This window comes from Amblyomma maculatum, chromosome 3, assembly GCF_055883805.1.
Source record: "Amblyomma maculatum isolate TAMU_Amacu chromosome 3, ASM5588380v1, whole genome shotgun sequence".
Lineage (NCBI taxonomy): Eukaryota > Metazoa > Arthropoda > Arachnida > Ixodida > Ixodidae > Amblyomma > Amblyomma maculatum.
In genome coordinates, this window is record NC_139346.1 from 182,381,369 (window position 1) to 182,406,089 (window position 24,721).

Below are 24,721 nucleotides of genomic sequence, written 5' to 3' on the forward strand. Positions count from 1 at the left end.
GTACCAAGCTGAAATACCAAGACAGAGGAATTACCTTTTCTTGAGCCCCGTCAAGTTGATGAGGTGAATTTTCAGCCAATCGAGGCCCTTCTCCCCAAGTGGTTCCCCCCTTGCGAATAGCAGAATGCCACGTACAACATCACTGCCTGAAAGAAGGAAAAAAGAAGTGCAACTTATTTGCTTACATGTCACAGGCAATGGAAGAAAAAAAATAAGTCGAAGTAAGTTTGTCAGAGTTGCTGATAGCATGATTTATCTGGTGCCACCTAGAGTGTCTCAAAGATGAAATGTGTTCTCAATCCCTTTTTCTGATCCAACTGTCAAGCAGAAGAAGAATTCGGAACATGTTGAAACGTGCATAAATATAAGTATGCAGACAAGGGCACCAAAATCAAACGACTTTCACGGGATCCGCGTGAAATTATCTATCTGTATATCCAATACAAGCACGGCTTAAAATCAGGGGGTTCTCGGAGGGGGTCTGAGACCCCCCCGCCAGTATTTAAGAAAGGTCTGAGACCCCCCGCACTTGGAGGTGTATGGACTGCATGAATACGAAGCAGGCTGTCATATTTTAATCTTGTCATTGGTTGTTAGAACATTTCTTCGTTGTTTCGGCAATTTGGCAGTGAGCTTTAATAAGAACCGCTAACATATCTTCCATAGCCGACGACTGAGGAAAATAATTTTTCCCATTTGTATAAAACAATGTGCGAAGCAGGCCGCTAGCCACTGTCTATCTCTCCATCTATTTCCCTTTCCACCTGTGCTGGAATCAGTAGGGGCCCACCTCCGATGAAGCCAGACTTTAAGCACTGAATACAAGAGGTAAACCCTTGTGGACTCTGCAAATTATTTATTTAAGAGATAATACAACCTTTATTAACGTACAACATACAGTTAGATCAACCTCAACTGCTGTGCGATGCTTAGTACCTCAATGTTCAGCAATTGTTCAGCAAGCTTAATGCAGTTTCGTAAGTATGCACGTGTCATTCACACATTAAGACGAGCTGCCATGCAGACAAGCTCTACGGTTTATGCGGAGTGACACACTCTTACATAGTGTGGCTTGCATTTCTTGTATTGGAAATGCCTTCATTTATTTGTTTTTGCTTTTTTCCCTTAGGAACATTAGGATGCCAGACTGTACCCTATAACTCTGCAGGGATACTTAACCACAATACACTGCAATCTAATTTGTTGAAACTTAAACCCTTTGACACGCTACACACACAAACGTGTACAAAGCAAACTGACAGCTTTTTCTGGGAGTGTGGGGTATTTAGCAGTGATTGCTTTGTTCAAGCAAACTTTGCATCGTTCGAGTTGCTAATACGGTGGACTTCACATGGCACATAGCAAAACGCAGTAAGTAATGTTTCGCAAGCAGTGAGCGGAGCAGCACGTTGTCCCTTATTTTTGTGCGGACATAATTTGCAACTTCAGACTCAAGCGCAAGTAATACCTTCAGAATAGAAATTATCTCCACGCAACACTGAACCTTAAAAACTCTGATCCTTCAGCAGCTGCATTGCATCTAGGCAGCAAAGCTTACTTATCACACGACGACACAAACTGCAAAGTTATGTCAATATGGAGACCTAGAATGGAACCCAGACTTGAGGCAATCTGTCTTTTTCACAAAATATGGAGACCTTTTTTCTTTCTCAGTAGAAAATCGAATAAGTGCATAGTTCAAAAAAGGCTCAACAAAAACTTTTAGGAAAAACCCAAATAAGCAGTTTGAAAAAAATTGGCACTTCATATTTGGTGAGATCAAATTAATGCTGAAAAACTAAGGGCTACTCAAGATTTCTAGTTCTTGAGTTACCCCCATTTTTTTTTACCTCAGTGCTTGCTATTTAAAACTGCTTAATTGCTTGAATTTTTTGGTCCCCATAACAACACTGTTAATACTAATTTATTTCTCGCCATATTCATAAAAAAAAATGGCTTACTACAACACTAGTCCACTTTCGACCTACTGTCAAATACTTAAGTGAGAGCAAACTGCTGCAGTCCATTTTCCATTCGAACACAGATCAGTACTTGCAACAGCTCCATGAGGTAGACCAAATCATGTACAAAATTTACAGAATGATAAAAAACAAGGTAAAAAAAATCACAGGAAAAATAAGAGAAAGAAGTTAATAAAAAAAAGGGATAAGAGAAGGAAACCGAACAAGGAAAGGAGGCACTGGACATGAAAGTGAGTAAAAATAGGTTAAAACTTTAAAAAAAGGAAATAAAACGCAGAAGACACTGAAAGAAAAAATAGAGAAAATCCGATAGGTTTGCTTTGGTTTATGGGGTTTAACGTCCCGAAGCGACTCAGGTTATGAAAAACGCCGTAGTGGAGGGCTCCGGAAATTTCGACCACCTGGGGTTCTTTAGCATGCACTAACATCGCACAGCACACGGGCACCTTGCTTCTCGCCTCCATCAAAAAATGGCCGCTGAAGCCGGGATTCGATCCCGCATTCCTGGACACAGTAGTCATCCAATAATCCAATAATTCAAAAGGAGTTTCAACAACTGCTACTTGATGAACATTCAAGTTTGTAATACTACAACCGAATTCTACGATTGACACAAAATCTGCCTGGTAAGGTAAGCTCATTTAATTGACATGGCAATGCTACAGTATTGTCTATCATTATTTACTGCCAACTTGAGCCAGAGTACCTCCTCTCTATCATGAAACATACACACTAAGATTTTCCAACTTACCGAGGTGATTGAAATGAGGTGGGCATGGGTAAACCCTTCCCCTGAAGTCCATGTTGTGTGGGAACCAGAACACTCGGTCTCTAAACTGCGGAGTACAAGAGCGACATGCAGGATGAGTAAGATAGTCATTCACACAAGATCTATCAAGGACTATAAACACCAAATTTGTTGGCCTTTTTTGTTTTATTAATGATGTCTTGATCACCACGCGGTTTTTGCCTACGACCGCTAAGTAATATTGAATTGAATTTTATTTTCTCGCCAGTTTCGGTTTCAGTAGCCGAGAGATGGCTGTGACGTCACAATCATGTCTAGGACATGCGCGGCGTGAAAAAAAAACAACAGCAATATAATCTCTTACTCGTTATCTTTTGTATTTTCTTTTCTTGAGGCAGGCTGGCTTTCGTGTTCTGGTGAATTAAAACGACACAGGAACAATTATATCGCTGTTTTATTCATCCCTCACGTGACCTAGACTTGACTTTGACGTCACAGCCATCGCTCAGCTGTTGAAACCGAAACTGAAACTGGTGAGAAAAGAAATTAGATTATAATTTATTAAGCGGCCGTAGACAAATATCATGAGGCAATTCATGTACCGTAATGTCTTACGCATCATTACAGAAGATAAAGCATGAACTCAAAAATGAAGTGTCTATTAAGGACAGATATGCAGGGAAAAAAAAAATATATGTAAAACATAAAAACTTTCACAGCGCACAGCACAGCAATCAAAAGTGTGCAGTGGAACAGGCATCTACTTAGTTGAAGGCAGTGCCATAGGAGTGTGCTAGAGCTTTATCAGGCTGCGCTTTCTGCATCTCTATAGCGTATGAAACCGACAAAGTACACATCCAAATAGATTATTTCCTTATCTTCTTACACAAACAAACCATGACACAACTGATAAATGTGAGCTAAAAAAAAAATGAAAAGAAAATTTCAAAACAAGACAGCAGGTAGCTGCAGCTAATGACAGAAGCTTAAGAGTGTGAAAATAAAAGTAAAATTTCCCAACTGAATCGGCTACACCAAATAAAATACCTGCTATTCTTAAAATAATAACAGAGGGAAAAAAACAGCTTATTAACTCACAAGGGTGCATGTCATGCACCCCTTACAAAACCACGCAAACGAAACACATTTAGTTATCATCTAACACTAACGAACAGTGAAATAAAAAAAAACTGCACAGAATGGCATTCATCCAGTGCTAGTAAAAAAAAAAAAGTCAATGTAGTGTAATAAGCAGCTAAAAAGGAAGTGAAATCAATGTCATGTCTGCATTTACCACGCTGGCAACCCTTTCCCAAAGAGCTGCACGCAGGAAAAGCAATTCAGGCGTAATGACCATGCTACATTTGATAGTTTGGTCATGATTTTCTGAAAGTAATTAAGAGTCAGGTTTCAGATCAACCACAAATTTAAAAGCAAGAAATATGTGTGACCCATATTCAATATCTCAAGTGTCTACACACACCTTGGAGCAAACACCTAGGAGCTTGCAAGAATGCCCAACAGTGGAATAGGTACACTATGTGCAAAAGAAACTTGCGCAGCACAGACAACTCACATGATTGGCGATGGAGAGCTTGTACAGGGCGTCACACCAAAGACTGTACATCTCAGCTCGTCTCCGCCTGTTCAGCATGCGCTCACGAGTGACCTTGGACTTTTCTGACTTGCTCATGCCGCTGAAAATGAAGGAACATGGTTAAAGATGCTGCAAACACTGTGTTGACTACTACTTTGCACTCATGTAATATAAAAGTGTACGATGTACAAAGCAGGCACAAACTATTAAAGTAGAAAAATAACCAAACACTATATTACCCCGTGGAATTAACCTGTGTTATGTAAATAATTTAAAATTATATTTTTTTCTCTCGCATTGCTTGGTTTTAATGGCCACGTGGTGGCCATGTTATTCATTTATGTTTACACCATGTACAGTTCATGCAAACAATATAAAGAGAGCCTTGCCGCACTGGCTTGGTAGTTAGGGCGCTCTACTACTGTGCCCAAGGATGCGAGATCGAATCTCGGCTGGGGCGGCCACTTTTAGATGGAGGCAAAAAGCAAGGCGCCTGTGTATACTGTGCGATGTCGGTGCATGTTAAAGAACCCCAGGTGGTCAAAATTTTCAGCGTGGCCTTGTGGTAGAGCATCCGCCTCGTGTTCGGGAGGTACCAGGTTAGATCCCTGGTGCCGCCGGGTACCCAGGTTTTTTCAATGGGTACAAGCTTTCCCCCGGCCTGGCGCTCAGCTCTTTGGGGTGAAATGTTTGGAAAGGGGTCATAGGTCTCAAATAGTTGCTCTGATGTGGCAGTGGTCAGTTCCGCCATCGAACAACAATAAGTCCACCTTGAGCGGCAAAAACCCGTTATGTGCCCGACCTTTGCAGGTCATTAGTTTGTTCGAAACTTTAAGCCCTCGAAGGAGCACAGTAGGGTTAGTAGAGCCTCTTCCAAACGCACATCCCTGAGGAAACGTTAAACCCTACAAACCAAACCATATAAAGAGGATAACATGTTTTCATTCCAGCTCTTGGGACACTCTGGCATAAAGTTTTAGTGAATTAAATGACAAGGCAGCAATTACATAGCACGTTTTTATATGCCTTGCATGACCTAAATTGAACAGTTACGTCAAAGCCACCTCTCGACTGCCGAAGCTGACACTGAGATAAAGCGAGACAAGGAATTAAGTTAAATATTTACAGAGTGTAAGCGAATATCACGCAATGACGATCCAGTGTGTACTAACGCCTAAGCAAACAAGCAACGAAAGAATTGGAGTTCACAGTCCAAAATTCCCATCCTCCTACTCACGGTTCGAACTTGGGCGGAGCTGCACACTCTGAAGGAGGCATGGGGATATCCAGCTCACTACTCCCTTTGTTGAGAAACACTTCAATGACCAGATCCAGGACCTGCGTAAATATGTCACCGTTTAAAAATTAAAATAACTGCACATCAGTGGTGATCCACAAAGTATTGCCACAGTCCAGCAAAACGTGCAGATTATTGAGCTGCCCCACACACTGTCCTATACGGCAGGAAAATTGGGGTGGAGAATTCATTTGGCTCCCCTAAAGGCATGGGACACAATGACAGTAAAAAAATAACAAAACAAGGAGAACCCTTAAGCTCAGTCTTTAAGGGTATGACACAATATTATTTGCAAATACCATGTGAATTCTGAAATAAGCCAGATCAAAAATGTTTGCTATAATTTATTTTTATTTTTTTCCCGATTTGATATTCAAGGGCATTCCCCCCACTACCCCGTTCATATCTGATTCATATTGGAAAATTTCAATATTTGCACGCCCATAATTAGTATGCAGTCACAAGCTACCCAATTATATGAAAGACCACCTGACATAGATACCTATAAAGCTCCGCTTTAATCAGGCCGTATGGACATGCCTGTGTGGCCTCAAAATACTAGCCGGCCTTAGTCCTCACCCAAGAGTCACAGAAGGTAAAACGCCCATTTCATTTCCAACCTCTAGCGAGCAGCCCAAGATGGCAGCACCTTCAAATTTGTACTTTCCAGTTAGTCCTTTGCCATGCAAGCCTTTCTGCTCACCGGTTTGTTAATTCTCCAGGGACAGAGGCCAAGGATGTTCAGAGCATCAAAGGGTGGATACATCTGCTGTATCGGTGTCTCTTCAAGCACCATTCTCTGTTGTTGGGCTGTCTCAGGAAGTCTCACAAGGGGTGCTAAAAAAAAACCAAAGCATCCCATTTTTGAAAGCCACAAGCTATAAAACAATGCAGCGAACAATGCTCCAATTAAAAATCAATCAATCCCCACTGCAGCTCCGCCTCCTCACTTCCTCTCTCCTCACTTCCATCCATTCTGTCAGGAACATCATATTCATGCTCACAACCACATACACAAAGCCTTACACACCCATCACTGCAAATACTAATGAATAAAAGCCTTCCGCATCTAATCCTATCATGCTAGTACTACAGAGAAATAATGTGACTATAATTGTCATGCAGTGTTTTTTATCGCTATTTATATCCATTTAATAATAATAACATTGCCTTTATTTTTCACCCAAACTGATGAGGGAAGGTTGAGAGAAAAGGCTGGAAGGCCAGCTTGACTAGCTCCCTCCTCCCCTTACAAGAAAAAAAATATTGAAGCTCGCAGTTGAGCCCAGTGTGCATGCAATATGCATAAACTACAAAAAAAGAAATAAGCTCATATAATACAGGCATCATAAGGTGTTCGATTAAAAGAATAACATAGAGCGGTACAACAGTTTGCATAAATATGATGGGAATCGACAATGATGCAACAAATATGCAATTATGCGGTACAACACAGGAGGAAGAAAGAGTTAATCAAGACTCCGATTAACAAAAAAATTATGCAAACTGGCTCTAGATATTGTGTGCAACTGAATATCACAAATCTTGCAGTAGTTTAGCACTTCAAGAAGTTGGCATTGCATGGTTTGCGCCCAATAAGTAGTCCTACAAGGAAACACTTTCCAATTTTAAAGTTGGCATGTTGTGTATACAGACACTTTTTCAGTTAAAGATGCTAGACGAGAAAGAAACTTAGTTTTGTTCTTTGTTTCTCTCTTGAAAGTTACGCACAAGCGGTACATATATATGTTGTGTATGTTAATGACGTTGTATTTGCGGAGAAGTGGGGTAGAGGGTACATAGTACGAAGAGTTTGCTATGCTTCAAATTTCTTTTTCTGTAAAAAATGTATTTTTTATAAGATCGTGTAGGTTGTGGTACCCCACACCGAACAACAGTAGTTCAAATGGGACAAAAATAGAGAGGCGTAAATAAGACGCTTCATCTTTGGCGGCAGAAAGTGTCTGTTCCTATAAGCTACTCCTGCAACCCTTGAAAGTTGGAACGCCATGTAATTTATATGGTCGTCCGACGTTAGCCGTTCTGAAAATGCACCCCAAGGATCTTGAAGGTGTTAACTATCTCTATTTTACTATTGTCCAGCATGATATTGTGATCAGTGGATATAATCTCGATTTTTTGGGCGGAAAAATATTGCCTTTATTTTAGTGATGTTAATATCTAGCCCGTTACACATTGACAATAATCCTAGGTTTCGAAGCGTGGTGTTACCTTGAGTTATAAGTTCTTTCATTTTAACAGCTGAAAAGAGCAGTGTTGTGTCGTCGGCATAGATCACAAATTTTGCAATGCCATCGGAGCTGATGATTTCATTGATAATATATATAAAATAAGAACGGCCCTAAGATACTCCCTTGGGGCACCCCTGATAGAAACGGTTTAACGTCTGATGAGTGGCCATTAATGTAAGTGAACTGTTGTCGGCTATTCAGATAAGATTTCATCAGATCTAACGCTACTCCACGGAAACCATAATTTTCTAACTTCTCTAGCAGTAAGTTATGATTCAAGCAATCAAATGCCTTTTTAAAATCCACGTAAATTGCAAGAGCTATCTTTCTATTTTCAAATGCCTTCAAAATAAATAAAAGCAATGGTGATTGATGTTAGCAATGTTGCCAGAAACATCAGGTATATATACATTTAAACTATAGGAATACATACATGCACACTTCACTCAGTGCACATCATTAAACACTTAAATAATTACAGCAGGTGTGTATATGTCGCCAGGGGCATATTCACACATAATACAACAAAAAGTAAGATGCTAAGATGGCATCAAAAGGCAGAGAAGCACTCACTGAGCCCAGAGCTGTTTTGAGCAGTACTATACTGTTCAAGCCTCAGAAAAGAAAGAGAATCTCTAGTAAACAGACATCAAAGAGAAATATTAATGGAATAGGCAACTAGGTTTATTACTCTTCCGCAAGTATAGCAGCATCTTTTTATCTGAAAGGGCCTACATTGCTGAGAAAATTGCAAAATTCTAAATTTCCTCTTCGATTTACAATCGACCAGAACATGGCATTATCACATCACTTTTATTTCGTGCGGTACTGGAAGGTCACAGCAAATGGCAAACCTCAAAGCACTTCGGAGCAAACAAATGCTACTGCATGCACCCCATCAAAATGTGGCCCCGTAGTGTGATGGCACTTGCAAACCAATCAAAGCCAAGGAATAATTTGACTCTTGAAGGGTGTCATTGCATGTATTTTGCATTTGCATGATTTCTGGGCTTATCCAAACTCTGTTTTCATCAGAGATGACATCTCTGCAATCATGAGAACACTAAATCTCTACCATAGCCTCCTTTATACACTCTGTGCCTGGCAACTCTGCACTCCGCGGCCATCGCCGCCACTCCTCCTCTGTTGACAAGTTACGCCGCTGGCTGCCGAGAGATGGCGACAGGGACGTAAGGTCACCCTCGCCAGGCGAGTGCCGGTTGCGCCGTGTTGCAAAGCGGTCCGGATAGCCATGCGCTGCCGCTTTCTCGCTGTTTCATGGACTGTTTTGCAGTGTGCAAGGTCATGCTTCTACTTTTCTCTGCCTTTGGGTGCTGCAGGAATACAGCATTGCACCAACTGGTAAGTGCCAGCTTTGCTTTGTCCTTCCGGTGATCGCTGCATAGTGTTCAGCTGCTTTGAGGCTTGTAAAAAATAGTGACAGCACTAAACACTGTGTTTATTAGGCGTCAATACTAGTCTGCAACAGTAATGTTAGATATGCACCTGTGCTTTCTGGACTGCAATGCTAATTGCTTCCCTTCCTAGCTCGCCTGTGTAGTGTGTTAGATGTGCTCCTGCGAAGTTTTTTTTGCAGTATACGCTAATTACGAAAATTTGTGATAAAATAGAAACACAAGATCTCTACTAAACAGACATACTTACTTTAATACTTTAAAGTGAGTTAGACCGAATCGTGCAAAGCCTATATTAGTTTTCCTTGTCAACTAAATCGCTGTCCCTCTCTAGCATCGGAAACCACAAAACTCGAACTCAACCGCATTAAGGCCTGTGAAAAATAATGACAGCACCAGAAGTGAGTTTATTACGCGTCAGTAAGGTGATAATAATATTAAATGTGCACGTGTATTTTCTGGACTGCGATTATAACTTCCTCCCTGGTTAGCTCATCTGTGTGGTATGTTACATGTGCTCCAGCGCAGTATTTTTTGTTTCACTAACTGCGCAATTCTGAGAAAAATAAAAACACAAGCTCTGCCTATTGTGACGATTATTTTGGATTGATCGAAACAGAAAGATGAAACGCGTATATTTGTCTTTCCTTGTTTTTCAAGTTAAAAAAAAAAAAAAAACGTTTGTATGACGTGCTGAAAAAATTGAAAGTAACAACTGATATCAAAATTTTTCTCCTTACAGATCTCAATGGCATACTGAGATGCAGTTGTTCCAACCATCTGTAAATCAAGCTGGCTTCTGAAGTGCTATCAGTGACAGAAGTCACCGTGAACATTTTGCCTTACTTGTGGCAACTATTCATCACACCACTTCTACATGGTACTCTTGTAGCACAATTGCTGTTGTGAGATGTGTAAATAAATGCTGGTGCCTTTCATCTTAAATTTTGTTTTATTGCAACGTAGACTAGCATTGTTATTTTTCTATTACCATTAGAGCTTGTGGAACAGTCATGCAGTTTTTCGAACCATGCGCAATTTATTTAAACTGCCTGACATAAAATGTCATATAGCGTTGGTGTTATTGCCTAACAAGTATCATGATCACTTGTTATGCTTAGTGGATTTCGGCCTTACAAGTAAATAAGCTGAATATGCACAATTCATGCTTAGGAACAATTATCCCGCTAACGAATAACAGCGCTCCCACCCCGCGCCGACGTTCGTACCCGCGCGCCTCGACCCCTACGTCAGTGGCGTCCTCACCGAGGGGAGCGGCAGCGCCGCGCAACTTTACCCGACGGCGCCGCTCTATTATTCGTGCGGCGCGTTGACAGGCACAGAGAGTATAAAGGAGGCTATGTCTCTATCCAGTTAAACTCCGTATTACCCTTCAGTAGCTCCTCAATGTTCAAACAAAATGAGAAGAAAGTCGCAACTTCGGAACTTTTTGCTGCGATTTCCTACTGTAAGGATGAGGGCCGCGAAAGCACTGGGTCATAGAAGAGAACTCACTCTGCGTGAGCAGGAAGATGCCGCTGTTGACGTCATTCCAGGGCAACGGCGGACACACCATGGGCACTAGCTCAACATCAAAGGCAAGTTCCTCCGGAGAAGCCTCGCGGTACATCTTCGAGAGCAGTGGATGAGGCTGGGGGGAGAGCACCGAAACACTGTGCATGACACTGGGAAGCTTGAACTTGAAAGGACACTGAGGACAACTTCACCTCAATGACATTCCTAACATTAAACTGTTTAGTCCTTCACACCTCTGCTGAGGTTTTTTTTCAACAGCACAAATGCATTCAAATGAAGCAAATATTTTCCTGCTGCCCGACAGAAACTTGTGACAATGATGATGTAAAGACTATCATGAACCTTATCCCTGATGGCTGAAGCTGGATGAAATAGCCCTCAAGCCTCAGAGGCACGAAAAAGAAAAAAAAAGAGACATTGCATCACTGCAATTTGCTTGTGGAAATCGCTATTGGGGATACGTGGCTACCAAACTTAGTGAAAGCAATGTATACGTAGGACAAGTTTGAATAAAATATGGTGTCAAAACACCCCTGCAGGCACCCTTTAACTACAAGGACCCAAGTGAAGAAACTGAAGCATTTCTCACCTTTATCTCCTCTTTGGTTCGAAAGCCAGAGGTCCTGTAGATATTGTAGAAAGCAGGCACCATTGTCCTGGAAGTGGGAACATAATAAACATAAATCTAGGCCAAACAGCGCTTCAATATTAAAAAGACAATAGATTTACAAAAAGAAATTCCAATAGTACCTGGAAAAGAATTGAACTTACTTTGTGGAAGACGACGAAGGCCGCAGCACATTTATATCAATCTTGACCTCGTGAAATATTATATCATACAAAAAGCGTCCAACCTGAAGAATGAGTGCAACAGTAAAACATCATGTGCATAATGCTAACATAGATGTTCACAGCCATAAATTACACTCTCACTAACTAAAAACTGTACCACAGTATCAGTCTATTATATGGACTGTTTAGTGCTGCAAGGGTAAAAATAAAAAAGAAAATACACAAGTATCAATGGAACTTTTACAGCACAATGAGAGAAAATATAAGTCAATGCCTAATATAAAATTCTGAAAACCAGGCATCCAAAGGTCTCAACGTGCACCATAAAAATAAGGCTCACTCTGAACAAGATACAAGGGGAAAAGGTAACAACTTGGCACTAACCAGAATAGTTATATTACAAACCGCTGCCTTCACTTCTTTGTGGCCAATGACAGCAAACACACACACACACAACAAAAAAAAAATAATAATAATAATAATGCAAAAACAGCACCCCCCCCCCCCCCCCCCCCCCCCCACCTCCCAAACTAAACATTGTAACCATGCTATTTACTCACCCCTAGTGAAGCATGGAACGGCCAGTGAGTTATCTCCATATCCTTTAAAATAAAGAAAATATTTCCATGAAAAACGTCTCTTTTGCTTTCATTAGGGCCGCATAGTGCAATGCCATAAAGAAATCAACAGCACTTAAGAATAAGACAATACAGTGGGCCCTCATCAATTTGGACATGCTGAACTAGGACTTCCAATTTATTTGAACTGAATTTTTTCAATCCGCCAGCACCCTGTGCACAGGAGCGCCCCTCTGAATTCGAACCGCACAAGCCTACTACTTCTACCAAATCATTTATCCTTTCCAAGTTCAGATAATTATTAAGAGTTTACTGCCTGAAAGTCCCTCAGTCTTTTCAGAACTTTTGACATTCTGCGATTATGTGGTGCTAGGATTTTCAAGTCCAAAGATTTTAACCAATCCAGTCCATGTCTGCCATATAGTAATGACATGGCATCTGGGCACCTTTGTTAGAACAGATTAGAGCTTATCAGTAGTTTCCCTTTCACTGCTCCTCAACATGCAAATGGAAGCAATTATCCTCAGTGCCATGTGCTGCTTTTGAAAATACATCTAATCCAATGCATTTTATTTGCATCCTATAAACTTCCTGCGATATCCATTAACACCTGCAGTAAAATGTGCCAACCTCCCAAAAACCACTACAATAATTGCTGAATGGAAAAACTGTCTGTCATGAGCAATTACGGTCAATAATGGTCCAAAAAGTAGGCAAAATTAAAGGCATGGGTCAAGGTGTACACAGATTTAGCTGCTTAAAGAACCCATAAGTCAATGCAGGAAAGCCAACCATTCCCAGAACCTACACTAAGACCTATCGGGCCTATTTGATACAGCCCTAAAATATCTCCACATCTAGTTTCAACACTGAATGTTTGCATTTCACATGAAACCAAGCATACTGATGAATGTTTTGCTCATGACGGAATGGGCAAGCAGGATATGACACAGTCAAACCTGGATCTATCAAACTTGAAGCAGATCACAAAGAAGTTCAATGTATCGTTGATTCAATATATTTGAAAATGGCAGTAGATAAGGTTAGCTGTAAATGAGGAGTAAGAATACATAGCACCTGCACCAGTTACACGCTTCTTGAAGAAACGCGGTGACAGAGCACCACTCGCTGGGCGTTGCTAGGCTTAACAATCTTCGTGTCAAAGACATAACAGACAGTGCCGCAAAATTAGCCACTCTCACGTCTAATCACATTACCAATAGGCAATAAATAGAGTAATCTAATTAGTGTTAAGGCACAGTTTGCTTCCGCAATGCCTTCAACAGCTATACATGCCAGGCGAGAGCCATTGTTAAGCTTCATTTAGTTAGGATGGCTTGAACGCATGACAGTGATGTAGGCACAGAAAACGAGTACAAGGGACCGAAGGCCCCCCTCAGACACACTCCACACTAACCTCACCCCATGATTTCCCAACCCTAGCATCTCAACGGAACATTCTGACTGTTTGATATGAATAAACATATCAATAAATCCAGGCTCACAGTGCGCAGGCTGAGCTACAATCTACATCAGAACACTTCACGATAGTGCATTAAGCAGCAGTTGAAAGAGATAACACTGACAAAATTGACAGTTTCAAGAAAGACAAACCTAGATTAGGACGGCCCACTCGCTTAACAGACAGCCTTACCAAGGAAGGTCCTGAGCTGTTCTCAGCTTTGAGCCTCTGCCAACACTCCCGTGCTGAGTACTGGCTCCAAAGCTCAGGTTGGAGACAGTACTCAAGGTACTTCTCATACAACGAGGTCACCTGCAGAGTGAAGCATGTACTGTCAAGACCTGAACACATAAAACATGCTCTCCATTTGAATACTTTCTTCTGAAACTGAATGCCTTGTTAGTGATCGGAAAACTGCTAGGCTCCGCAGCTGCTGCAGATTCCTGCCCGTATTTGTGCCAGTTAACATGCACTAGTTAACATGCACATTAAGCTAACTGCCACAAAAAAAAAAAGCTGTTCACGTGTTTGGTTCTATAAAAGGTCCCGTTACAGTCCTATTCATCATCTGACACTAGGAAGAATTCGTGTCAAAATGTTTTGGCAATCTAGTTGGTTAAGAATCTGGTGTGGAATAGTGCGGACACAGACAAGCACCAGAGACGAGAAGACCAATGAACACAGCAATGACTACCAACTGAAGGTTTATTCCAGTGACAAGCATTCAGTAAAACCAGCTGCTACAGAATAAAATCTCTATGGGGAACAACCAAGTTCCTTACTGCCAAGATGAACTAAAGCTACAGCTTGTAAGCAACAAAACTTACAAAAATGTTGAAGAAAACCACAGCAGCGACCGCTCCACAAGACAAATCCATTCATGCACTTCACCAGTTTTTGTAGCGAAAGCTACACTATTGTAGGTTTTCAAGCCGTCGGCGTGGCACCGTGGCAGGAGCTGCCAACTTGGGTCTCTCATTTCACATGGGACGGTTATGTCAGAATCAGCCAGCCAGGACCTTGGTATTCACGTTACACCTATAGGCCACTAAGGCACATTCGTACGGCTTGGTTAAAGCGGGGCTTTATATGTGGGCTGGTAGCCTACGCTAACGCATCTACTCTTAAAGGCGGAGCTTAAGTGTCCCCCATATTTAGATGCAATAAACGCCTTTACCACCACCACCTAAAAGGCCGGTGAACTTTGATGCGTTCAACAGAAGGCTGGTTGTGTTCGATGCAACGCTCGGTCACCCACAGCCAAAGCTTTTGCTCCACACTCGGTTCAGCAGCGTTGAACCCGGATAATTTTTTGTCGAACATTTCAATGCACACCAAACATATTTTCGCCAAATCCCAAATGCATGCTGCAAAGTAGTAAAGCCTGACAAACCAACCTTGGCTGCAATGCCGTTACGTTCCTTCACAGCAGTCATGTAACGGGTCATGACCTTGGTCCCTACTCCATGATGAAGTTGGCTCATAGTTGGACTGAAGGTTTCTGAAGACATAGCCAGAGCTCGTATTTCCTGGTGGAGAAAATAATCACGAAGTTAAGAAATGAAATGAAAGACAGAGTCCGATATCCACATTCCAAGCTTGCATCGTTTTAAGAAGTGTCGTTTTCACCCTGACCCTTGAGTCATCTGACTGGTGCAAACGGCAGGACCGGATGTTGGCTCAGTTGTCACTTCCAATCCGGCATTTCCACCAATCACTCGAGGGCAAAAATGGCAAAAATGACGCTTCTGAAAATGAAGCAAACTCGGAATACGGACCTAGATTAAAGAGATGGTTACGGGCTCAAAATATTGCAAAACAAAACAATGTTTAATGGCAGTCAGAAATTTACAGCTGAAGATGCAGAGCCAAATAATGATAAACTACAATTCTGAGAACTCCTTAATGACCATTTTTTTTTTTTCCCCAAGTAGCAACTGGTTACTAAGTCGACCACCACAATAAAGCAAGTTATTTCGGATGCTCAAAAGCTCGAAACACTCGGTGCACTTACCCCGTGGAACTAGAGTTAAAGGAGGTAAAGAGGCAGAAGGCCAAAGACTATGCGTGTAATAGAACAACATAAAGAACATAGCCCTGTTTTAAATATGAGGAAAGTTCAACTGCCATCCTTATATGCAAGTAGTTGTATGCAATTGTGCAGTAAACTATAAAGTTACTGTAAACTATAGCAGGGAATGGGGGGGGGGGGGGGGGGGGGGGGGCAGATAAGCAAACTACAGTGACACACTCCTTAGTGTGTGAAGCTGTACTCAACTGGGTTAGCTTAGCCAGCTGATGCTGGCTAGCCAAGGTACCATAATGGTGGGCTCGTGCAGAGAATAGAAAATCAAAACCAAAAACCAAAGCTGAAATTGAGTGGTCGGGCTATTCTCAGAATTGGAAGGAAAGGAGAGTTTGTTCATCATCGCTACTATTGTTGTGTGCTCATCGGAGGTGCATGAGCAGCTCTTCAGTATGGGAATCAGATTTTCAGCGAGGCAGCTTGAACAGTTTTTCGCTGTGCGAGTCATACCCAAATGCGGCTTCTTTTAGGAGGCTGATCAAATTACCCAGTGCGAGACCCACAGCATCTGAATTAACAAGCATCCCACACCAAAGACTTACATATGAACGACGGTCAAAGCCAAGCCAGATTTTGTTTATCCAGATTCCCAAATTAACAAGGTGTGAATGAAAGGCCGTTACTGCAACAGTAAAGTAATTCAACCCAAAGAGAAGAAAACAAGTGTGCACATTTATTATGGAATACTATAAAGAAAAAGGAGTTATACCTGCAGCATGATGTTCACATAGGCATCCGGCTCCAGGACAGATAAGTATGGGTACAACGACATTCCACGGTGTACTAGAAACACAAAGTCCTATTTTAGCCCATAGACGCTAACTAACTCTCAGACATAACAACTTTTCACAGTAACAGACAAGCGATTTCAAGAGCGAGATTCAAATACTTGTGATATAGATAACAAGAGACTGAGGTAAGCAGTGAGCACAGGGCAATGAAGACGGCTAAGTCTTTTAACAGAAGGGCAAAATGTGAACCTGAAATGTGAGCCCAATATTCTAATAGCCACCACTGTATATCAACAAAACCTTCTGAGCTATACTGCCTTCTAAAATCCCTGCACTGATGAAAGATAAGAAAAAAAATGGAATGCCAGTCTCACTTCAATCTTTTCTTTATTCCGTCTCTGATTTCCATCTTCATCCTGTGAGGTATACTGATACTTAGTAGGTTCAAATGAGCCCATACATCACAGAGTGCCTACAAGTGCCATTTCCTAGTTTATACAGCAGCTGGTTACCAGCAATAATCACACAGAGCAGATCCAACCAGAAGTCAACAAGGCTATGAATGAAATAATCAAGCTTTGGAAATCTATTCCGGGTGTCCAGACATATATTTTGCAGAATGCATTTGCCAGCCATACATAACATCTAAGGTGGAAGCAGCGCAGCTTTTACATGTTCATGATGATCTATTCCACTGAAAGAACAGTTGAACACAACAAAACTTGCTAAAGGTATGAGCACAAAAAGGTTTTGTGCAGTGAGCAAAAATACAAAACAAACTGCATGCACTACATCTTCTCCCAGCATCGGCCGAGTAATCAAGATTCATAATAACTACATCGCCATTTTTATGAAAGTACACTCTTGAATTCGAACTTTTGTAACATTCAACAAAGCATTCAAACTAACTTGCAGTGCCCTCGTACACAAATAATACGAAAGCTACAATACAGATGTCCACTCACAGTAGGAGTGGCTGAAGAGAGATCTGACATTCTTCACGAAGGCATCTTTCAACCGTACCCTCCACATGGCTTCGCAATCTTGCACTTGCTTCCTCTGTTGGTCAAGCCAAAGAGCCGAAAGACAAGCAAAAAAGAAAATTAAAATTAAAAACAGATACGAGGTCCATGTATGCTCAAATGCAATATGCCTGTGAAGCCTCAGACACACCCCGCAATCATGAAGTTTAAGACGGACACATTAAAGCCACACTAAAAGCAAATAAGCAATGCACAAGCAATTTCTGCACTTAAACTGTACTTGTTGTAAGGTATAAGCTGGTGAAATTTGTGCTCCACAGTGCTTCATAGCATTTACAAAAAGCCTGTTTTGAAGGCAAAGGTGCCAAGTTTCAGCTGGTGCACACAATTTGGTCACTGTAAAATGACAGCAAGTCAAAATGTGTCAGGTCTGGAAATTAATGATACTAATATACAATAATCTTTCATTCCCATACTGGCTCAAAAAAAGGGTACTGAGTACTATTTTTTTTTTCCTAAAACGCCAGAAACTGCACTGAAACATCACACAATGAATTGTTTGATTCATACTAAGAAATTGTTTTGCAATGAGAATCTTGCCTGGAGCCAAGAGATGCTAAAGAAAGTTACTAAAAGAAAACCAGCCCGAAAAAAAAAAAAAGAAAAAAAATAGAACCGTGACACACATTTTTTTTTTTTCTTTTACAAATGCAGTACGTTTACAAACAAGGTTACAGGTTTCTATGTGGTGAGATGAGAAGAAAAATTCAAATCTAAATCTGCCTTGACTCACCCTCCCCCTCTATCTATTTAATAGTTACATCGCTCCCTTTCTCCCACTTTGGAACCGTGAAAAAGAAAGTCCACGCCATATTGCCCATGGAAATGTCCCTTGCAATCTCTCCAACTGAGGATTACTGGCTGCATTTGTGTTCTGTGTTGTAAAACTAATGCCACTGCATTATTATTGCATTAATCCCATTGATCGTACTTTGTTTTTTGGTTAGTGTCATTAAAATGAAGTTCTGGGTACATTCTAGTAGTGTAGTATGAACGTGGGGAGGACCCACCAATAATGGGGGAGAAGGGGGGGAAGGCATACATGTGCATCAGCCCAGAGCATCCATTCTTCACAATCTGACCCTGGGTTAACAGAGAGCTTCTCAGACCAGACTGCATCAAATCAATGGTGACCTGTAAAGTTCTCCCCATTCAAGCAGTGGCACAGCTGGTTCTATCAAGACCCCATACTGTTTCAACCTGACACAAGTGAGAGGTAAGCCACCATAGTGGTGCTGAGAGCCATTTGGGTGTCAATTCAACATCAGCCTGTTCGGCACGGCGCGTTCAGTTGGCGGCGACAGGTTTTCAGCAGCAGCTGTATGCTCGACAGCTATGATCCTTAGTAAGGTCACAGCAAAACGGAGTGAGACACCTAGAGAGCATTGTCGACCACAGCATCACTAATAGATCCCAGCCATATTTCTCATATCCTAGAAAACGACCTTAAAAGCACCAGGAAAGCATAAAACTTGTGTCTGTATTACTTCTTCTCTGTCTGAAAGCTCTACTATGTGACGAGCGATTGTTACAGACGAGCAAGGAAGAAGAAAAGGGCAGTGGCGCGAGCAGGAGCGCTCGCACTAGGCCTGCTAACAATTCACAAAACTTCACCTCACGATCATCCAACATCTTCTCCCTGTTCTCTGTTCTCCTGTTTTCATTGGCTTGCCGCATCGTAACAATATATATATTCTACTTTGCGCTAGACCTCATTTCCCTCACGAGTCTCCCAATGAAGCAACGTCGCCTGGAGAAGCAGTGGCTTATCATACACTATCAACACCAGCGCCTCTTGTAGCAGCTGTTTTCATCCTTGCACCGATATCCAAGAAAAATTTCATAAATTTCTTAACCGGTAAAGCTATCAGGCGACCTTGCTCACATTGTTCAAATACGGCCTCCAAATCTGGCCATGTCCCACCTTTTGCAAGACACAGAAGTGCCACACTAAGTAGTTGCCGAGAAAAAGAAAAACGTAAAAAATGCAATAACCACCAACCATGAGGTTCAATTTTTCTGAAGGGTTTGTTGCCTTTGCGAGCGACTGCACTGTGACCTGGCCTTCTGTCTCCCAGCTCATCTGGAGGCGGGCACACTCTTGTAGCTCCTCCATGGTTGGCAGGTCGCCGGGAACTTGGTAAGGCATGTGCTGAAAAGTTCGCAAGTGAAATGATATGTGCCAGCAGCACGTGTGCACACTACAAGGTACTTCTGTTCACCAGCAAATGGCGCACTTATAGGAGTCAATACTACTAGTAATTGTTTACAGCTAAAAGAGAGACAAAGAACGGTTAATAAAAAAGAAAATGAAAGAAACTAGATATTAACATGCAAAGACCACTGAACTGATTCTCTGTATTAAATAGGGGTTTAGGTAGATAGCAATAACATATGAACAGATAACACATGTAGTTCAGCTCCCCGAACTAGCCACGAGCTACAATGCAGATTGTAGTGGAGGCCTCCAAATTAATTTTGATCACCTCAAAGTTCTTTGACACACACTGACATTACACAGTTTACAAGCAGTTTTCAAATGCAGCCAGCCACCCCAAGTAGGATTCAACCTCGCTCTCAGCAGCTAAACATTAGGGTCACTGTAAACAACCATGGCAGATAGCTTAAAGTGAGACAAGCATAAGGTAATATTTTAAAAACAAAGGACTGCTGCCTAAAAAATGTCCATGGTTCTAGGCCTTGCACAATGGCAGACAGAAATGTCAATGCATGGCACAGCTGACAAAAAAAGGCAAAGGAATTGATACACTTCTCACTGTCCAGGGAATTTGGGTAAATGTATTCGTTTTAAACCCATAACATGTTGCCTCGTCCATATGAGTCAGGCATTGAAACAAAATGCGCCACACAAGCATGTGAAATACAAACGAGAACACATTGCTGCGTCCATGTTTGTGCACATAACTACTTGTTTCAGCACGAAACTCAGGCACATGCATTAGAGTAGCAATAACGGTAACCAATTAATCACCCTCATCATGGGCGACTCCAAAAAATTACTCGAGAAGCCAGGTACTTCAAACAGCATGGCATAATAAGGCAATGCAAAAGCCTCCAAACAATAATCCTCACATAGGAAGTGTCCAATAAACTTTACAAAGCAGCGAGAAGAAATTTCCGAAGCTAAGGAGAACGTCCACTAACTGTCAACCAGTTGAGGGAGACACTTGGCAATGTTGGTACACCTCCACGAAATGCATACCTACAGCATGTTACATCATCCCCACTTCTTACTACTAGTCCTGTGTTTTCGCACAGTGTTTTCTATTAACTAGAAATTCTGAAAGAGGCTGCTAATTAAACAAAAAATAATTGCCACACAGATCTTTCAACTGAATTTATTCTTCGAGGAGTGCAAGGCATTGCTGTCAAAATTCAATGTGCAACAACCACAAGGTCATGCAAACTTGGTCTAGGAGCGAAAAAACATTTTTGCATTTCGCATTATTGTTATGCAGCCATGCAGAACTAAAGCCCTGCAACAAATACCATGCACTCCTCTTACATGATAAGTAGGCTGAGTTAGGCCGGCTGGTTTGTCTCCCTTCAAACGACTGTCTTCTTTAATTCCATCCCATCAACTAGTGCTGTTCAGTCTCTGTTTATTCAAAATAACAACCTAGTCCTATCAACACCACATTATATATATGTATTACTAATATTATTATTATTTCAGCTGACCCCACAAAACAAAACAAATTTTCAGTCCACATTCACTACTAGTGTTAAGAAAAAAGCTGAGTGCATTCGCAGTGCAGTCCATGAATTTTATCAAAGGCATTAACTAAACTGTCTAGGTGCTCATTCGATCTACAGTTAGAACAATTTCTGTACCACTCCACAATTAAACTGTCTAGGTGCCCACTCGATCTACAGTTAGAACAATTTCTATACCACTCCATCCCCACGAATTAGTACATTTATCACCTCATGATAACCTACGCTTACCTTTCTTTCCTGGGACTGAAGGTGCCGCAAGAGCTTGCAGTCATAATTTTCTGGTAATATGATCGGTGCAGGTTCAAAGTCTGGGATCACCTTGTGAATGGCCTGTCAAATTAAAATAATGATTAAGAAAAAAGATAATGTACCACGCCCCCTACTAACGTCCCGAGTGCGCTGAAGCAAACAACCGCCTCTAGGCAAACATCTACTCACTGTATTAAAAATGTGCCACTAATAACATAATCAAAAATCATGTTTAATTTTTTTTTTCATTAGTGCTGCATGCATTAATACTTCCTTTTGTCTGCACAATCACCAAGCAATATGGTCCGCACACTCAGCCGTGCATGTAACACAATGTCTATTCAAGAAGAACCAAATGCAAATTAGAATATACTCAATAGTATCATGAAGCAGATAACGACTTAATAAAATGTGCACACAGAACATTAAAAAAATATGCAGCAGCAGAATAAATAAATAATGGTAAAAGAAAAGAGTCAAACCATCATCTCCGTCACTTTGGAACATTAAACCATATAAACTAAACCGTCAATCAGAACAGAAATCATCATCAAGAACAGGAATCACAATGAGCCAAGAAGCAGCAATTATATCACACTTTTTTCGTCTCTCGGGCGACTTCGAATTGACTTTGACACCGTAGCCATATCTACGTTGTTAAAACCAAAAACGGTGAGAAAAGAAAATCAATTATAAATTTTCGGACAGTTGTAGACTAATACCAGGAGACAATTCCTGTCCAGTAATGTCTTATGCATAGTTAACACGAAAACAATGAAACCAAACTTTTGTGTCTATACTAATTTAATCAGGTTCATATTAATGGGGGTCTACTGTATTTCGAAATCTTTTTGTACGGAAGATAAAAATGCCATATTTATTATTCCTCAACATATACAGATCGTCTCCCTTCCAGGCACCCGAGTCCTTTCTAAGGCGATGAACCACACAGCACAATAAAGATTTTAATTGACTTCTTTATTCCTAGAAAACTGATGCTGTTTTCAACCACAGAACATAATGCTGAATTTCAACTCATGCAAAATTCTTCTTTCATTCTAATATATCTCAGCAGTTTGACCCTAGTTCTTCAAAGGGAGGTATCCAACATGCACAGTACTGTTTACGGAGGCATAAAGAACAAGTGAACACCACTGACAGTGACACCACTGAATGCCACTGACATATGTGAACTGCACTAATGTGTTAAACTAACTATACGCTCTATACTGCATATCTCTCACTCCCTCTGGGCCCCAGTGTGCACTTTTGCATGCTGCGCTCGTCCCGGTAACCAGTTTCATTTGTCTTAGAGGATTTCAGCACCAGTACTACGAGACCTAAGCACTATTAAACAGTTCAAACACTTCAACAGTTTAAAAATCAGACCTGGTTTGGTTTATCGTTCGTGGATTTCAGCATTCCAGAGCGAGTCAGGCTGTACGAGATGCCACAGTGATGTGCTCCAGATAGTTTCGATCATTTGGGGTTATTTACATGCAATGGCGATGCACAGTACATGGGGCCTTGTGTTTTGCCTCCATTGAAACACTGCCCCCCCCCCCCCCCCCCCCCGACTGGACTCAAGCCCAAGCCTCAAGGCTTAGTTGTCTGAGTGCCCTGACCACTCAACCCCCGGGGCAGGACTCAAAACTGTGTTGCAAGAAAATGTTACACGGACACTGAAGACAAAACGAACTTGGCCTATATGACCACACTGTTGTGTCCTACTGATAAAGAAGCTACCTTCATTGAAAATAGAGCTTTTATAAGCTAGAAAAGTATAAAAAAGTGAAATACAATCAATAATCACTACTGGGCATTTTCAGTAGCACATTGGGATGGTGTCAAGGTTACTTCACGAAAGTCTTTGAGGCCAGGCTACACTGCCATTCACTTCCAAACAGTGATCAAGGAGTCTGTTTTGTTCCTGACATCCAGAGTTTGGATTGATTGGCAAGAACAGAAACATTCCACTTATAAATCCTATTTTTATACTGCCTCTTTTATGCTGTAAAAACTTCAGCACAGGTGCAAAGAAAGAATCAATCAATTTCTACTGAAAATAAAATTAGATCGTTCGCTTTAATCGTTCGCTCGGTGCAACTGCTGGCAAGTAGTTGTCCACAGGACAGTCGAAAGAAGATACTATGATCTGTGGCCATGTTCATTTGATAACTATAAGTACATGAACACCACTTAACAACACCAGATTCTAAAGATGTTGAAGCAGATCTGTAATAGATCTGGAAAGGTTCAATCCTATGTACACTGTTTCCAGTGTGAATTATCACTACAAAGCGTGGTTAACTTTGCCACCTTTTCCAAGATGTTGAGCAGCCTCAAGAAATAAGCTATCAGAATTCCTACACACCATGTTAATGTGCTGAGAAGTTGATTAAGGAATTCCAGAACAGACAACAAAAATTAGTTACCTGAAGCACACGTTCCCGCTGATTTCGAGTAAATTTGCAATCTCTGAACAGCTGCTGAGGAGATATGCCCTGGAAAAAGCAATAGCACTCAAGAAATAAGTCACAAAGCAAAAAATGTTGAATGTTCATGTATATACATGAGAACAGAGCGCTGGCCTCCTGCACACTTGAAAAATATGTCCACGCAATTTGTATCCGAAAAACTGACATTCGAAATTTCCAATTATTCGAAGGTTATCGAAATACCCCGAAAATTTTCTATTTTACTACAGTATCCCTGTCCTGTGCGCCTCACTGCAATACTTGGCCACGTCGCTCGGCTGTGGAGTGAAGCATCCTTAAAACGCGACGGGGCTGTTATGTGACGAGATGCATACCTTTTGTGAAGAGGGCCTACCTGACAGTTTGCACAAAGCAAAGCACTTGACAAAACCGGTAAAAGATGTCGTTCTTATTTCGGTTTGATCTCAAATGCAGAGATCCATCATGCAGGTGTTCATCAGGTAAAATTATGTGATGCAAACTGTTCTCGGCAGATTTTTTTCAGGCCCATTTGATAACTTCAGCTTTCAAGTAACTCGGACATTTTTCCTGGTCCCTTGATGGCTAAATTAATGACAGTTTACTGTATTCATCAGTGACATGACAGCTCCACCCGGTCTCATGCAGGTCCTTCTTGTACAAAAAACTTGGCAAACGGAATCCTGCAAAAACTTTACACTCGATCTTTCGATAGGGTATGCACTTCTATGCAAGTCGTTTAATTTTATTTGAAAA

At 41.3% G+C, this 24,721-nt stretch overlaps 1 protein-coding gene across 1 annotated transcript in view; it reads right to left on the bottom strand.

The window, feature by feature from the left end:
* The window catches only part of PolrMT (mitochondrial RNA polymerase), a 46,418-nt gene that overhangs the window by 16,416 nt on the left and 5,281 nt on the right, over positions 1–24,721 (bottom strand). The window contains exons 7-22 of the mRNA XM_084598882.1: positions 23,945–24,013; positions 21,489–21,590; positions 19,522–19,671; positions 17,442–17,535; positions 16,455–16,528; positions 15,057–15,188; positions 13,852–13,971; positions 12,180–12,221; positions 11,599–11,681; positions 11,417–11,483; positions 10,807–10,942; positions 6,328–6,461; positions 5,565–5,665; positions 4,307–4,427; positions 2,734–2,818; positions 35–146 (exon numbers count right to left, since the gene is read on the bottom strand). Of these exons, the coding sequence (XP_084455008.1) occupies positions 35–146; positions 2,734–2,818; positions 4,307–4,427; positions 5,565–5,665; positions 6,328–6,461; positions 10,807–10,942; positions 11,417–11,483; positions 11,599–11,681; positions 12,180–12,221; positions 13,852–13,971; positions 15,057–15,188; positions 16,455–16,528; positions 17,442–17,535; positions 19,522–19,671; positions 21,489–21,590; positions 23,945–24,013 (1,622 nt within the window). The remainder of the gene's footprint in view (positions 1–34; positions 147–2,733; positions 2,819–4,306; positions 4,428–5,564; positions 5,666–6,327; positions 6,462–10,806; positions 10,943–11,416; positions 11,484–11,598; positions 11,682–12,179; positions 12,222–13,851; positions 13,972–15,056; positions 15,189–16,454; positions 16,529–17,441; positions 17,536–19,521; positions 19,672–21,488; positions 21,591–23,944; positions 24,014–24,721) is intronic.